The 16218-nt window shown below is 36.2% G+C and overlaps 1 protein-coding gene across 1 annotated transcript; it reads right to left on the reverse strand.

The window, feature by feature from the left end:
- Window positions 1-1021: 1021 nt before the first annotated feature.
- LOC120625925 (27 kDa hemolymph protein-like) lies at window positions 1022-13280 on the reverse strand. The gene is made up of 7 exons (XM_039893195.1): window positions 13163-13280; window positions 5328-5437; window positions 4443-4555; window positions 3709-3872; window positions 3181-3299; window positions 1809-1940; window positions 1022-1126 (listed from the first exon to the last, which is right to left on the reverse strand). The coding sequence occupies exons 1-7, from the start codon at window positions 13200-13202 to the stop codon at window positions 1118-1120; spliced, it is 687 nt and encodes a 228-aa protein (XP_039749129.1). The 5' UTR covers window positions 13203-13280; the 3' UTR covers window positions 1022-1117.
- Window positions 13281-16218: the final 2938 nt, after the last annotated feature.

The raw sequence follows: 16218 nt of genomic DNA on the forward strand, positions 1-16218 counted from the left end.
TTTATAGTCTTTAATCGTATCTGGAGTGGACTCTTGTCCGAATATATCGATCACGAAAATATCAATATTCAGTAGTACCAGACCAACTTTTTTTTTAATTTATAGACTATCTCTTGGCCGCAATCACACTCGGTGATAAGTGATGGAGCGCGCTTTCCTAGGAGATGCCTGCTTACTCTTGGTTTTAAGGAACTCTTACTAAAGGTAACGGCGAAGACGCAACCTGGAAGGAATTCCAGATCTTTGCGGTGTGAAATAGGAACGAGGAAGCAAAACGCTCTGTACGAGCCTATGGCATATCTACTACGCAACGGTACGGATTCAATGCCTTGCAGTTTGATGGTAGAAAGGTGAACATGGAACCAAATTGAATAGGTCCTAACAAATAATTTATGAAATAACTACAAGATGGTGGTGCAACGCCACGTTGAACCAACGCCAAACAAGAATGATAGCTGCCTTTTATAATAATAATAATAATAATCTTTATTGAAAGGTTATCCAGTTATTAAAATATAAAGAGATAAATTTAAATAAAAAAAAAATAAGTAACAATAAAAAAAAAAAAATCGTCCTATTTTATGGGTTATCTCACCTAACCTTCGCAAACTCACCAGTTTATTTTCTATTCGCCTTATGGTGCACCGAAAGCCTGTGCTTGAAAAACGAGCAATTATGGGCAAATGAACTCGCATTTTGAGGTTAGAATAAAATCCTTAAAAATAATTTTTAATGTAATTCTAGACTAATAAATGTATATTAGTCTTAACATCTTTTTATTCTGCACCCTGCTGCGACCCTAAATATAAGTAATGGATTAAAATAATAAATATAAATCTCAATTGTTTATAATACTTTTTTACGAAAGTAACGCATAGTCGCACCGCTGCACGAGTATTGACGATAGGACCCACACAGCTGATCGCTTTTAATTTTCCATATACGACATATAAATTTGCACACTGAAAACCTGTAGTTTCTTTGTTAAAAAATTAGGCAAAGGTAAAGCAAAAAAAAAAAATTTAATATATAATTAACTTTTATTTGCGATATATAAAGTTAATAAATGACACTAAAACCAAATCATCTTCAAGTACCTATGATCATGTTGCGTGTATCAGTCGGTCTGGAAAAGAAGGAAAATTAACATTAATAAGTTGCTGTATTGTTATGCAGGTTATTGACTTACTGGACGCGTAGTTGTCTTGGATCAAGAGTTCCTTATCATGAGTTCTAATCCGTTAATCAAATTAAGAACATCGTGATCCGTGGAGCCAAAATGTTATTTTTAATTCATTTAAAATAAGATTAGAAGCATTGTTTATTTTTTTTACAAACGAGTCACCGTTATTCACCTACTTTTAGCTGTTATTAGTTTAATCTGCTAGTTCTGTGTCACACAAACTATATAAAATTAACCATTTATTTATGTTAAGTGGAATTGTGAATTTTGAAAATAAATATCATTAAACCTGAAGAGCAGAATAATGATACAACTCTTTGTATACTCATTGAGAGTAATGGTGCGCAAGCAAAGCGGAGCTGGCCTATTGTAGGCGTGGTGGGGACTTCATTACACCACAGTGAATAAGACATTGGGCATTCTATAGGTCACATTAATCATTAAATTAATTGCAACGTTCTTTAATTACCTATATTGCAAGAAAATATCGTTTCTGAGATAAATGCGTCAAAAAAAATATAGCTCTACAATAATTTATTACACTAATAGGAAGCCAACGACACTCAAATTATTAACCCAACAGGGGCTTTATAAAAGTGGAACATGTAACATCAAAAGGTAATACCTTAGGACAAGGAGTGCTGCGGCGTAAGAATCGGAATAGTGACTCTGCCATGTTGCCGGGCGTTGGTGTGGAGCATGTTTCTAGCACGTTCACAACACACGTTGAAAACTCATCGTACTTGGCGCATTGCTCCTGAAATACGGTTTTTCTGGTTAAACCTACCCTACATAAATTATCATCATCATCATCAGCAGCTTTTTAACGCCAACCTGCTGGACACAGGCCTCGTCTCTTAAAGAAGATACGAGGCCTGTGGCCCATGCGGGTTGGTGAGCAAATAAATCATAATGAACCACAAGGGCGTGAAATAACCGGATTTGATTTCCGGGTATATTTAAAAGTTTAAAGCTTTTAAGATAGCAAGCCCCAAATCTACGTGATTTTATTAAAGCACCAGTCAATCATACGAAGATTTTTTATGTATCCATCAATAACAGCCTAAAACGGTCTACTGCTGAGCTAAAGTTCGCTCCCAACAGCAACGTTTGCCCATAATCACCACCCTGGCAGGGTATAGGCAGACGGGTTGATGATCGCAGTAGATTGTACTCGTAGTAGTAGAACGGAGGACTGTGCTGGCCGTTCGTTATATTTATCCCCTTAGTCGCCTCGGATGACACCCAGAGGCTCTTGAAGACTTGCTTTGTCACGCGCCCTTCATGAAGAAGGGTGCGTGCTAACGTTTACCTTTATTGCTTTGCTATTGACTTTGACATTATACCGCATCGAATAATAAATAAATAAATAAATGAATAAATATACTACGACACACATCGCCATCTAGCCCCAAAGTAAGCGTAGCTTGTGTTATGGGTACTGAGACAGCTGATGAATATTTTTTTATGAATATAATACACATAAATACTTATAATATACAGATAAACACCCAGACACTGAAAAACATTCATGTTCATCACACAAATACTTTCCAGTTGTGGGAATCGAACCCACGACCTTGGGCTCAGAAAGCAGGGTTGCTGCCCACTGCGCCACTCGGCCGTCAAAACGATCGACGAATGATCTTTGACATTAAGGTACTCCGCGGACGCAGAAGCCTTAATTAAAGAATTTTTAAGTTTTAATACTATCCGCAACGTGAGACGTGAGGAAGAGAGGTTGCTAGACCCTTTCTTCCAGAAACCAGAGTCATAACTGATTCTCTTAACAAAAAGCAAAGTTTGGCAGCTGCCGTTGCAAATTCATTGCATATTTTTATAAATTATTTACATCTTGCCACTGAGGAGCAAAACTATAGCAAGCGTACAGGGTGGTAAAAACTGTATTATGATATTGCTGTCACCACAAAGCTAATTGTATATTTGCATTTTTGCTTTATAGTTATACCTATAGAATAGAATGACTATGTACATACGTTAAGAGTGAGTTTCTTGGCTTCATCGACGTTCTTAATGTCCTTTATTTTTGACGCGCACTCACGAATGTCGTTGAATTTCTCTTGGAAGCACTCAGGTCCACCTTTGGCGATGAACACTGGAATAAAGGGCAACAGTTTACAAATAGGTGTAATTTATTACGACTTTCTTGAAAACTGCTTATTATAAAACACGACAATTGTAGAAACTGTTGGAATTTTTCATGTACTATCAAGGTTTTTTAGTATGTAACACATACACAGTACACAGAGGGCAGGCACATAGCTCAGAGAACCAATGGAAATTTGAACGATGGCACAGGTAAACGCAGTGTTGGTAAGCCCCGCATGAGGAAGACGGATTTCATCAAGCGTGTCGCAGAGAGCCGCTGGACTTAAGCGGCACAAAATCGTGATATTTGGAACTTCCAAGACCTATGCCCATCAGTGGACGTCCATTGGTTGACATAATGATGAGTCTGTATTCAAATCCGGTCATGCTCTTAATCTCCTTAACTTTATACTCACAAGCGATCATTTCACCGTCTCTGTTGCATACGAAATCGATCAGGCGATCAGTAGCATTGTCGGCGAATCCTATTTCGTCGCGGATGTTGCTGTCCAGACAGGGGGCTACTCCACTCGTCATGGAGTGGATACAAGTCTTCAGCTGCGGAGATTTAGCGCAGTACCTTCAAACAAATATTCAGCATGAGTAGAATTAATAAGTAATGTAACTAAGGGCCGATTTCGCCTTTCGAAAGCATAAGCAAATATTTATTTTATGTTAAGACATATCTAATCCATATTACTTTCCATTGTAAAATTATAAATGCAACATCGTTCGTTATGACTCCTTCGCCGATTTTGATTAAATTTGCATTTTTTTTAAACGTAAGGTTCGTCCTGGAGATGGGCCTAGGAGACTTCTCGTCCCGGTAAAACATAGAGTAAACGCTTCCACGGGATTAAAAAAAATATTATTTTTCGGAACCCACTGGATTTTAACTCTGGCAATCGCGGCCTGAGCACTTTAACCAATTAAGATACGGCTCTCCTACCGTCGATGCCGAAATTAGTATATGCATTTTTCATTAGTCACGTAGCGATTGTAGCGCCATCTAGTGGAAAACATGGCAGTTTCGATCTACTATTTATATAAAATGCATCTTTATTTAAAAAAAATCTAGATTGTGTTTCTAGTTTCAAACGCACCTAAAACTAATCCCATTATGTTACTTTTAAGTTTAAAATAAACTTACTTCTTGAACACTTCATCAAGAGCACCATTGGGCTTAGCATTCTCAATCTCTGTCTTCAAAGTTTCAACATTGAAGATACCCATCACGCATTCCGAGAAGTTCGTAATTGAGGTCTGGAAAATAAGGATACAATTAGGATTTAGAAAAACGAACAGACTTCAATTCTGTGTGTGTGTTTTCATGTGATCTAGTTCACGGTTGTATTCGTTTTATGAGAAAAATAAGTAATTTATTTCATATATCAAAGAATAATTATGAATATTGCAATATAAATGACTTTATATTCAGAAGCCAATATTGCCAAAATAAATTTATATTGCCTCTTAAAAGATGAAGATAACTGATGGAGTAACTGGTTCCTATTATTTATTAAAGTCATAGATCTACATAGGAAGTATCTAATTATATAGTATGTACATGGGAATTAAAAAAATTATGGCACTGGCCCATTTAATGCTGTACAATGTTTTCATTGGAAACTATGCTAGTTAATGCAAAATTAAATTGAAATCAATTTAATTGAATTAAAAATAAATATAATTGAATGAAAATTAAATATATTAATTAATTTAAAATAATTGTTTTATAATATAACCTAAAATAAACTATTTAAAACTAAATAAAATCTAAAACGTCTGCGAAACCACCGCAGCGAGGTACAGTTCCTAAGATGCTGGCAGCATTGCCCCTTTGGATGGCCAAACTAATTCGTTGGCCAAGGTAACTACCCGCTCTAGGATCACCGGTAGACTCGTGCCTCCGGACCCCACGGTCCCAAAGTCTCTACTCCAAAAGGCACAATTATTTAAAATAATAAATAAATGTATCAGATTTAATTTAAAAATATATAAATAATTTTAATAATTATTAAAGATTTATACACACCATTACTTCGTCTACTTTGTCTTCGGCTCCATTCTTCTTGCAGTATGCTGTGATATATTCTTTCATTTGATTTCTCTGGGTTTCATTGATTTGGAACTCAGCGAGTGCACCTGAAAGAAATAATTGAATGACAACGATGAAAAAATAACCTGAGGGCCTTATCAAAAAACGTGGTATAACGTCGGAATAAAGCTAATAGATTTTGCTTCAAAGGATTTCTCCCGCAAGCGAAAAAATCATGGGCAGTCTAATAAGAGTTAGGAATTTTGAATATCTATGCTTATAATAAAACTGGAAGATTTCTGTACATTTAATATATTTTGTAAATTTTGACCGGGGGATGCTTTATAATCGATACTGAGTCCAAAACAGATTTTTATTTAATTTTTGTCTGTCTGTCTGTCTGTTCGGGCATCACGTGAAAACTACTGAACGGATTCAAATAAAATTTGGTATAGTGGTAGCTGATATTCCGGGTCAATATATAGGCTACTTTTTATCCCGATAAAAGTCTTCAGTCACTGAAGGAGTCTTTCTGAGCATAAACACAAATCTGTTCAGTGGAATGTGTCCGGAGCGAAGACGAAAAGCTATGATATTATCTTGCCTACTCAATTCGCAGCCCTCTACCGGGAAGTCATGATTTAAAAAAAAAAAAAATTGATTCTATTTTTTCCATTTTCAAGAACACGGTTGCTATGAAATACAGTTCAGGCAATGTCACGTGTTGTATATGTATACTTAATTTTTGTACTACACAACTGACAAGTGGTTAAGTTTTTTTTCCGTCCTCCCGCTCTGGAACAATTAAATATCAGCCTCTTTAACGGTGAAGGAAAAACAGCAAGAGAAAGATGCATGCCTAAGAGTTCGCCAGAATTCTCTCAAAAGCGAATTCTACCAATCCGTACTTGGCTAGCCAGGTGGGCTACGGCCTCAACCCTTCTTTCTCATGCTACGATCTCATCTGTGCCGTATAGTAGGCCGGTTATGTGTTGACGATGATGACAACGATGTTATTTACTTGTTTAAGTTATTAATAACTGTACTACCTGCGCTATTCATATGCCTTCTTATTTAATAATATTCCTCTACCCCTACAATTTAGCCCTTGAGTTCAATCTGTAATGATGCAGTCTAATATGGTAACGGGCAAACCTTTTAGGAATACAGCACTAATATAATATCACTAATCGGTTTAATATCACTACGCGGTATCGTACCGGAACGCTAAATCGCTTTGCGTCACATGCTTGTCATTAGGATGGTAACAAGTCACGGCCGTAAACTTCCACCAGATAATAAATATTAAATAATTAAAATAGTTACTTGGTTAACAAAGTTATGATATACCTAACTCAGAGTTAGGTACTAAATACCTAGTCAATTTTATCAGTAATTCATTGTGGCAACAATGCCTTATCACATTAAATATAAACAAAAGAATATTTTAACCTCATAACCTCAGTAATTAATACTTATCAAATACCAACATCCACGTTTATTGATTACGGATCGACTATCACTTTAACAGTTTGCTTGTTTCTCTTGTTAAACTGCGTCGAAAGTTTAACGTGTATAGCGAATTATATAACATCTGACAATCTAGTTTTCTATTCGCAAGTTGTGGCAGTCTCTAAGTGGGTCTACAATATTACATTTATATGTTTTTTCATGTTTCGTTTTATAAGAGTTAAATATAACCTGTTGATTGTCCATTAAATAAATAAATTAATATATAAGGGCGGGTATATAAGGGCGTTTGGTAGGCGAGTTTCGGTAATCTTTTGTGTTTCATAGAACCTTATAGATGACGGACCCTTGTGATGGTAACCAATTGCATTTAAACAGCTCCACTTCGCAGGGCATTCGAGGAACACGTCCTACAGATTGCCGCCCTGTGTAAATCAACCTAATAAGTAGGTATTAAACATCGAGTAAAATTACACCGGTAACCCTGCCATTAAGAGAGGATAACAGCAATGCTGTGGCGGTAGCTAGGTACGGTGGCACCACTTATTCAGCTAATGAGCTCTGTCACTCTGTCACACAAAGCTCTACTATTATTAGAACTCTCAACCGTAGACGGGTGCCATAAGTTCAATGAACTTAAAGATAACCTTTGTTTTCATGGATTGTATTTAAACTCCATTCAATGATATCTCCTTGAGAATGATAAGTCCTTATAGCCAATGTGACAGAAAAAAGTTAGTTAGAATTTAATACTTAATACGATTAATATTAGTTAATATTCCCTGAACATAAAACCGCATTGGCGTTGTGAGTTCAAGTCCTATACTCCTCTCTTCTATGACTGGTGAGTTCAGTGACAAGTCGTGAGATATTAAGCTACTAATGATGGCTTATATAAATATTTTTTAGTGATCAATGACAGCTGGCTCTTTGATTCTTGCGAAATTATGCCAGAGATTATTACTGTCGGCCACCACCCTACCGACAAAGACGTGTCTGTAAGCGATTTAGCGTAAAGTAGTCCGGTACGACGTCGTGTAGAAACTGGGATATGGGTTTAATCCAACTGCCATGCTATTGGATAGAGGCAGGCGTCACTTTGCGGAATTCCATGATATATTATGACAATTAAGCTTAATTTCCGCGAAAAGTTTTTGCAAAAGAATAGCAAATTAGTAGTATTTTAGCAAATAGCATACTCCTTGGCAGTTTGGCCCGCTAACTTCTTAGACTGCATCATCACCAAACACCAGGTCTGATTGCAGACGAATAAATAAAAAAGAAGAAAAGCGCGTTTGATAAAAATAGTAATTAAAAAATGCTATTTTTTATGTAAGTATGTTGTATAGGAATTCCGTAATAGAGTTCATAGTAAAATGTTCATACCAAATGGTTCTCTTTATGTTTAAACTGTAGACCCTTATCCTTTCAACTGGCTTTCTTTAAGGTTTTTAAACTGTAGACAGGGGTCTACATTTTAAAAACCTTAAAGAAAGCAGAGGTTACAGAGGACGGTTCGCCAGTTTGCGATCCTTTGGGTACGAACCCTAAATAAATGTGTGAACGGACAAAGGGTCAAGGAAATAGTCGTAAAGTAGTCCTGTTTAGTAATTCCGAGAGCATTATGCTGTCGTTTTGACGAGGTGAATTGGTAAATCGCCCGATCCGTTGCACAGGAAGAGGGGACCTCTTCAATATACTGATGCATATCTCATAACTCGTTAGTCACGAGATCTAAACTCACAGCTTTGACGGATAACTCGAAGATGAGTACTTAAGAGAAATCTTACTAAGTAATATTGTAAATGCTAAATGTTTGTCCTTACTTAGCTCCCTAACTAACCTATCAACTTGATTAGTGGCACAGAGTTAGTTGAAAGGTCGGGGAGTAACATAGGCTACCTCTTATCCCAGGAAAATAAACGGTTTAAATCGGTCCAACCCACAAATAAACAAACAGATACACTTTTGCATTTATAACATTAGTATGGATATGCATAACAAATAACACTGTACCTTGTTAAGAATTTCTTACTATCACCGTTTTATTTAAAGTCATGGAAGTGAGAAACATTATTAAAATTCGACTCCTAAGTGACCTTTTAATTATTTAAAGCAATTGGATATTCTTTGACAGGTACCGATAATTAATTATTTTAAAGTAACTATTATCATCAAACCTTCTGTCTAATTCAGCCTTACTTTTGGTCACAAGCCTCCTCTTTCTCGTGAAATGCTTTTAAATGTTTGACTCAAGCAGATATAAAAAAAGCTTCAAGCAGATATAAAAGTTTACGTAAAAGCTACAAAAACCAAAGTTGAAATAATTAAAAAAAAGGTCTTACAATGTTTTACAATTACATTACTAAAAAAAAATAGTAAATCTCCTACTACTACTACAACTAAGTATTCTCTAAATTTAAAAATTTCAAATGAAAGTTTTGGGAATATAAGTAAGTGAAAATAATATTATATTTTTAAGTTTTGAGATCTGTTGTCATGTCCTGCTGCCTGTGTTGCGGGAACATACGAGTAAGTCCTACGTACGAGTACGAATTACATTAAAAAGTCTTACAATAATCTCATAGTAAAGAAATAGCTCGGATGAAGCAAAAAATGAGTTAACGATTTAGAAAGTGTGTATTTAGTTTGACTATTTAAGATGGACGCATTCGCGGCCAGAGTCGTGGGGGACCGCTAGTGACTGATAAAAAATAAATTCAGTAAACAAGTTCGCTGATAAGAATTAATAATGAGAAGGAATATATTTAGTGACTAATAAGCAATGTATAATGACTAGTGTTATGTATTCGTTTCCTTTAGGAAAATTAATTTAAAGAGTAGGCACATAATATGCTGTGTTAAATATAGTATAGGTGTATTAAAATAAATCACTCACACAAGTTCTATCTTGTGTGAGTGATTTATTAAAAAGATTGTTAAGTTGTAAAACGATGTTGGAAAAGAGCAACTGCTCAGTTTCTTGCCGGCTTCTTCTCGGTAGAATCTGCCTTCCGGAGCGGTGGTATAGGCACTACAAATCGGCATGCTTGACGTTTCAAAAGTGCTTATATTAGGCCTACTTAAAATAAATGAATTTTGATTTTTTTGAATTTTGAACTAACATCGCATTTCGCATAAAACATCTGATCATTATCTCAATCATATTCCTATTATGGACACAGGCGGGTGCAGACCTTCTGTCATATGATCATCATCATTACTTCAACCGATGGGCCTTCACTGCTAGACATAGTTCTTTTGTAAGGAGATCCATAATCCTCAGACCTGGGCAGCTTGCTCCAGCGTTTGATGTCGGTTCTCCACGTAGTTAGGGGACGACCAATACTGCGTTTATTGGTGCTGAAGCACCTTAGGACCCCGAGCTGTGTGTGCCACTTCAGCTTCGTGACTCGTTGTGCTATTTCGGTAACCCTTAATCTTCTACGGATCTCCTCATTTTTGATTTGATCATAGAGCTATAGAGATTCTGCTAGTATAGCTCTCGGCCGCTCATTGACACTGAATCTTCTTATGAAGCCCAAAGTACATCACACGCACTGTTCGGAATAATGTGATCATCACATCAACCCATTACCGGCCCACTACAGAGCACGGGTCTCCTCCTACAATGAGAAGGGGTTAATGCCCTATTCCACCATCCTGGCCCAGTGCGGATTGGTGGAAAAATGGGATATTGAGCACCAAACCAACACGCTGCTCTAGCAGGACTCAGCACGATGATGTTACGTTTTTTAACAAACGGTTACCAAGAATAATTTTATTGGGTGTTACTAAGACCAATTTTATTGGCCCTATTGCAAGTAACTGCCTCAACTGTTGATCACGAGGTCCTACCATTTAGGGTCAACAATTGTTAGAAAGAAAGCTCTCAGTGCTAGTACCAGTGCACGCTTTGATACACATTTTTCTTTGTTCCACTTTAAGTTAGCTCTTGACTGCAATACCACCTCGGGGTAAGTGATGATGCAGTCTAAGATGGAAACGGTCTAACCTGTTTGGGGATTAAACCCTTAATCGGCTTCTACGCGACATCGCACCGGAACACTAAATTTACTACAGGCCACGGGTCACCTCTCAGAATGAGGAGGTCATGGAGTCGTGTAGTTTACCTTCAACGTAAAAGCCAGAGATAATATTTTAAATTTCAATAAATTTAAAACGCACAAATCACCCCAAAACGGATGCTGTAGCTCTTATGGCTTAGTGGATACCACCACTATACATGATATATCTATTTCATATAGTTATACGCTGTCCGTCCGTCTGTTTGTCTGTATGTTCGATTGTCTCACAGTGACATATTATATGAACCTATGAAACCGATATAATTCAATTCTTAATCAAAAGAACATTTTTCCCTAACTACGTATGTCTTAAGTGTGTATCAAAAATTTAAATGTCTGACATATTATTTTATGAGGAATTGTTGCAAATTAACTCATAAAGTACATAAGACAACAGAGAACCTAAGACATTTTTATTACCTACTTGCCAACTTTTAATCTACCTTCATATAATAATGTTACTATCTCTGACCTAATATCAAATATGGCAGTGACGGTGATATCAATAAACTCACAGCGAATTTTTCTGACAAGATCAAAAACACTTATAATATTAAATATGAGCTGGCTTTGAGGTGAAATACCTTTGCCTTTTCCCTATGGGAAAGAATAGAGAAAAAAATGTAAATACGTAAGAGCAACCTTAAAGAATTCTATTCTGTAATAAGTATGTCAGTGAGAATGTTACGTGGGGTAAGGATCTTGTATGTCATCCATGTAAAGTTGTAATAGATGTAGAATAGAATAAATCTTGCCATGATATGTGTTCTAGGTTTGTGATTGCAATGTGAAAACTAATTTTTGAAAGAATGAATGAATGAATGCACACCACAAAAAGTACATAAAAAAAGAAAAGTATAACAAAACAACGTATACAATTCGGCGGCCTTATCGCTTCTTAGCGATTTCTTCCAGGCAACCAATGGCGAAGAAAACAAATACAGAAAAAAGTTTGGTGGTGCACATATACCCATAAAATAAATATATCAATACTTAATTAAATATATATAATAGGTATATATAAAACAATATTTGTAACTAAAGACAAATATTATATATTATTCATTATGGCTCGGTTAATAAACCCTGGGAAGTGGTCATTGCGTCGTCCGATTTCGAACCCTGGCACGCAGCTAAAACTATTCTAAGTAATGTTAGTGCGATTTAAGCAATTAAATATCGATTGCTTTAACGGAAGAAAAAACATCGAGAGGAAACTGGATGCCTCGGAGTCCTCTATGATATTTCAAAGGCAATCGAAAAGAAACGAGAGACTTGGCCAGCGTGGCCAAGGATTTTGGCTGGGAGGCCACTGTAGTGTGCCGGTAATAGGTTGATATGATGATGTCACGTATGGTTTGAGACTTTTTTTAAGTTATTAATATTAATTTTGTGTGTTCTCTATGTTGAACAATAAAATAAAGAAACAGCTTTGTTTAATTAAAGAGTGAGATTTTTTTGTGTTATTTCAATCAAATGCAGTAGTTAAACAACATGTACCTACTAAGTAATGTAAAAGTAGCGACTCCCGACAGTTTCACCAGCGATAACCTTAGTTAACGACCCTTAGGGGTGAACGTAATGTTATTAAATTATAAAAGCATAGTTTAAGAACCGTTTACTCATAGACGTAAACTTGCCACTTGACCCCAGTGACCCCTAGGACAAATCACGAGTTCGAAAGTCAAAACGAACTGATAAAATAACACAAACTTATTTTATTTCTTTTCAATATCTCCGAAAGTATGCATACAAATACAAATAACATGCTTTAAGAACAAGGTTTACCTAAAATATAGGCAAGGCTTTGATAATGCAATAACTTAATTGTAAAGAATAAAATTGTATGCTTAATAAAAGCGATTGCAGTAAAGCACCTTTTAATTTTTGAATTATACTCGACATAAAATTTATGTGTTTTTGTCTTTTATAATAGTCGACAGTACTTATTTAATTTTGTACTACATATGGTGCTAATAGTATTTTCGTATGTTTTACAATTTTTTCAGTCAATGATTAGCTTCCAAATGCATTTTTGTTTTGGCCAAATTTACAAATACAATTAGTTCAAGCTGTAATCTTATTATTACTTTTAAGCAATAAGTATAGTCTATGTTACTCGCTGAGAATGTAGCTACCTATGGGCAAAATACGTTTAATATCGATCAAGTAGTTTTTCAGTTTATCCATTACATACAAACATACAAGATTTTTTTTCATCATTAAACATATAGGTAATTAAATAATAATCAAGTAAAATTAATAAGAACTTACCAATTGCGAGGGTTGTGATAAGAATTGCTTTCCAGAACATTTTCTTTTTTTTTGCTATCCTAAAGACCGAAACCACGTCTTCCTGCTGTGATAACCACCGCAAACTGAAGCTCTACATGTGTCCCAAGACTATTTAAAGTGCACAATACACTCGTAAGTACCCAAGGGAGCCTCCACACATATTCGGTAATCGTAGAAGGCGTTTTCAAACGATCGATCTTTGTTAAGGTAGCTTTAAGCTCTGCTACTCTTAATTCGACGGTATTTTTTACTCATACAATGCACACTAAAATTGCAATATCGATAAAACGAGTTATTATCTTTCAAATATTCTGTCGAGATACGTAAAACTCTTATTTTCGACTTTTAAATTCTATATTCGGACTTTGAACCGGAGAGATCTCTGGCAATTGGGGTCTTGTGCTTTGCCAACGAAGCAACGCGACGGTTCACTTAACACCGATGCTCGAATTATTAGTCTTATAGTGAAATTAAGAGAATACGTGATAATTATTTTTGATAATTTTAATGATTATTAATTTTAAAATTATTAAGCTTTATTTATGCCTCGTATCATCTTGCTCGACATCAACAGGAATAATTGATTCAAGATTGAATTAATTGACAAACAAACGTGTCGCTCGGAAATGTATGTAAAAACCCAGTATACATCCAGTTGTTTTTATAATCCGATAAATACCGGCTGTTCTCGCTGATAGTAAGCGAACAAAATAACTTTATCATTTTTGTTATACTTACTCAAATGTTCATCATCTTCAGCTTATTAGCGTCACACTGTTGAGCACGTATGTCTACTCTCTCGAAGAAAGCGGGAATGGAGGGTTTAATGTCTAACCTTAAAACCCCCCATCCCACTTCCTTTGGTTAAGATTAGAAATTAAATTCTCTAATAAACGTAAGCTTATAGAAAAGTCTTGGGTGTAAATTATTGCTCTAACCAGGTTACTTCTTTAATAGTTTTTAAATGACAATGTGAGATGGTAATAACAAAAAAAAAATAACAACCGGCTAAGTTTGTTGTGGGCTTCTTCTTACACCAGGGCGCGTCCGGAACCCGTAGCTTTAGTTTTAAGTTGACGAATTTATTTATCGCCATCAACTCACTCCTATGTCATATTTTACATGTAATGTAAGCATCGAAAGTGCCATCTATGTGCCTATTTGAATAAAGAAATATTTGACTTTGACTTTGATTTTAATATCCTTTTTAGCTTCGTCCGTGGATAGTAACTTACCGCCCTACCGACGTATCGCCGATCGCCGTATCTTAAAAGATACCCGATGCTCTGCTGGAGAATTCGGGTTATGTGGGGATTTCTTCCCACTAAAACCCCCTCGGTAGCCAGCCTCAGTACATTTTGGGAGGCTCCGGAATCTCATAGGAACGCACCTCCCTTATACAACGCTTGTAGCTCGTCCCGGGGGGATTAATGATTCCCGACCTCATGTAGGTACATCGCTGTGAGGTAAGGCAACACAGGTTGCTTTGCTTTGGACCTAGCGATTTAGTGTTCTTAACCATGCATCCATCAACAATTCCTATAAAAAAATGTTTTGAGCCGATGCATATATCCTAAATCCCTAACAATAATGATAATTGTAGTAGATCCATCCTGTCCAGAGTGTGGTGAGCTTTTACTTCATAGCTGAGTACCATGTACGCGCTGGTAAGATGTAATGTAACTACAAGTTAAGGATAGAATAGATAGAAGTGAAGAAGTCCTCTTTATGGTGTAATTTATAATTTCAATATTTATACTCCACACCAAACAGATCTTCGGCAATGTAGGGTACATTGCCGACGCATTGCTACGCACGTTACACCCCGAAACCGGAGCATCCTCAGGATGCTTCTATCCAATATTTGAAGAAGCCCTAGAAAACCTCTCCAAAGATTTGATTTTTAGGTTCACCTATAGGGACTGGTAGGTGTCAGGGGGGGATGCTGTCGGGACACCAGGTAAACTTGTGTCACAAACATTAGGAATAGGGTGGAATGGTCCTTTCACAGGACTGACCACCCGTCTGGCAAGGACAGGCGTCCCCTCATTGCACAAATATATATATAAAAATGTGTGAATAAGAAGAAAGTTGGTATTTTATCTTATTTATTCCATGTTGAGTTTATATCTAATTTTCACAGACTTGCTAGGTATGTGGTAAATAAAAACTTTAAATTGTTCCGTTTTTTTATTGATTAACTTTTTTACGCAGATTTCCACGTAACCACTTATTCAGAAGAGAAAAAGAAATAACACAAACAAAATGAGTGTAATGTTTTTATTTTGAACATCCAATAATAAAATTGATGAAATGCTACATGTTGTTTTTGTATAACTAACTATACTGCAATAAATATGATAGGTACATAGTATTTTACATTATCCTCGGTAACAACTTAGCCAGTCAATAAGGCCTTCGCTCATGTATCGAATCAACACCGATATGATTCAAATCTTACCTACGATTTACCGTCAAACAGTCACCAAACCGACCACGAGTCGTCAACGAGTGGACAACCTCTATAATGCGACCAATTTATTCCCGAAGTGCTGTCTAAATACAAACAAACAATTAATGACCGGTCGTTAAATTCGGTTGTATTATGGTTATTATGATTAGTCGCGACAGCTAACGATCGTCTAACACGTAAAAATAAAGTCAAAGTCAAAGCAAAATGGTTAGAAGTGCACGACGAGTGAGCAAATCGTGGTCCACTCGTCGACGACTATACTGATTACACCAGTTTTTCTTACGACTACTGAATGCCGTATGAAGTCATGCTCACTTTTCCGTGCCTTAATTTAAGTCGGGTCGATATAGTATGCGAAGGACATATATTTAGTGTTATAAAGTGAACTTCCAGCGCAACTTAGCGCCCCTCACCGAATTCACACGAAGTCAATAAGGCTTTGTTGACATCGATTGTCCTCGACGGCAGCTAACGCGTAGCTCTTGTTAAATATTATCGCGATCTACAATTATTTATCCGAGAAGAGCAAAGATTAAACTTTTACTTCTATACTATGAAAGAG

Source organism: Pararge aegeria, chromosome 8 (assembly GCF_905163445.1).
Source record: "Pararge aegeria chromosome 8, ilParAegt1.1, whole genome shotgun sequence".
NCBI lineage: Eukaryota > Metazoa > Arthropoda > Insecta > Lepidoptera > Nymphalidae > Pararge > Pararge aegeria.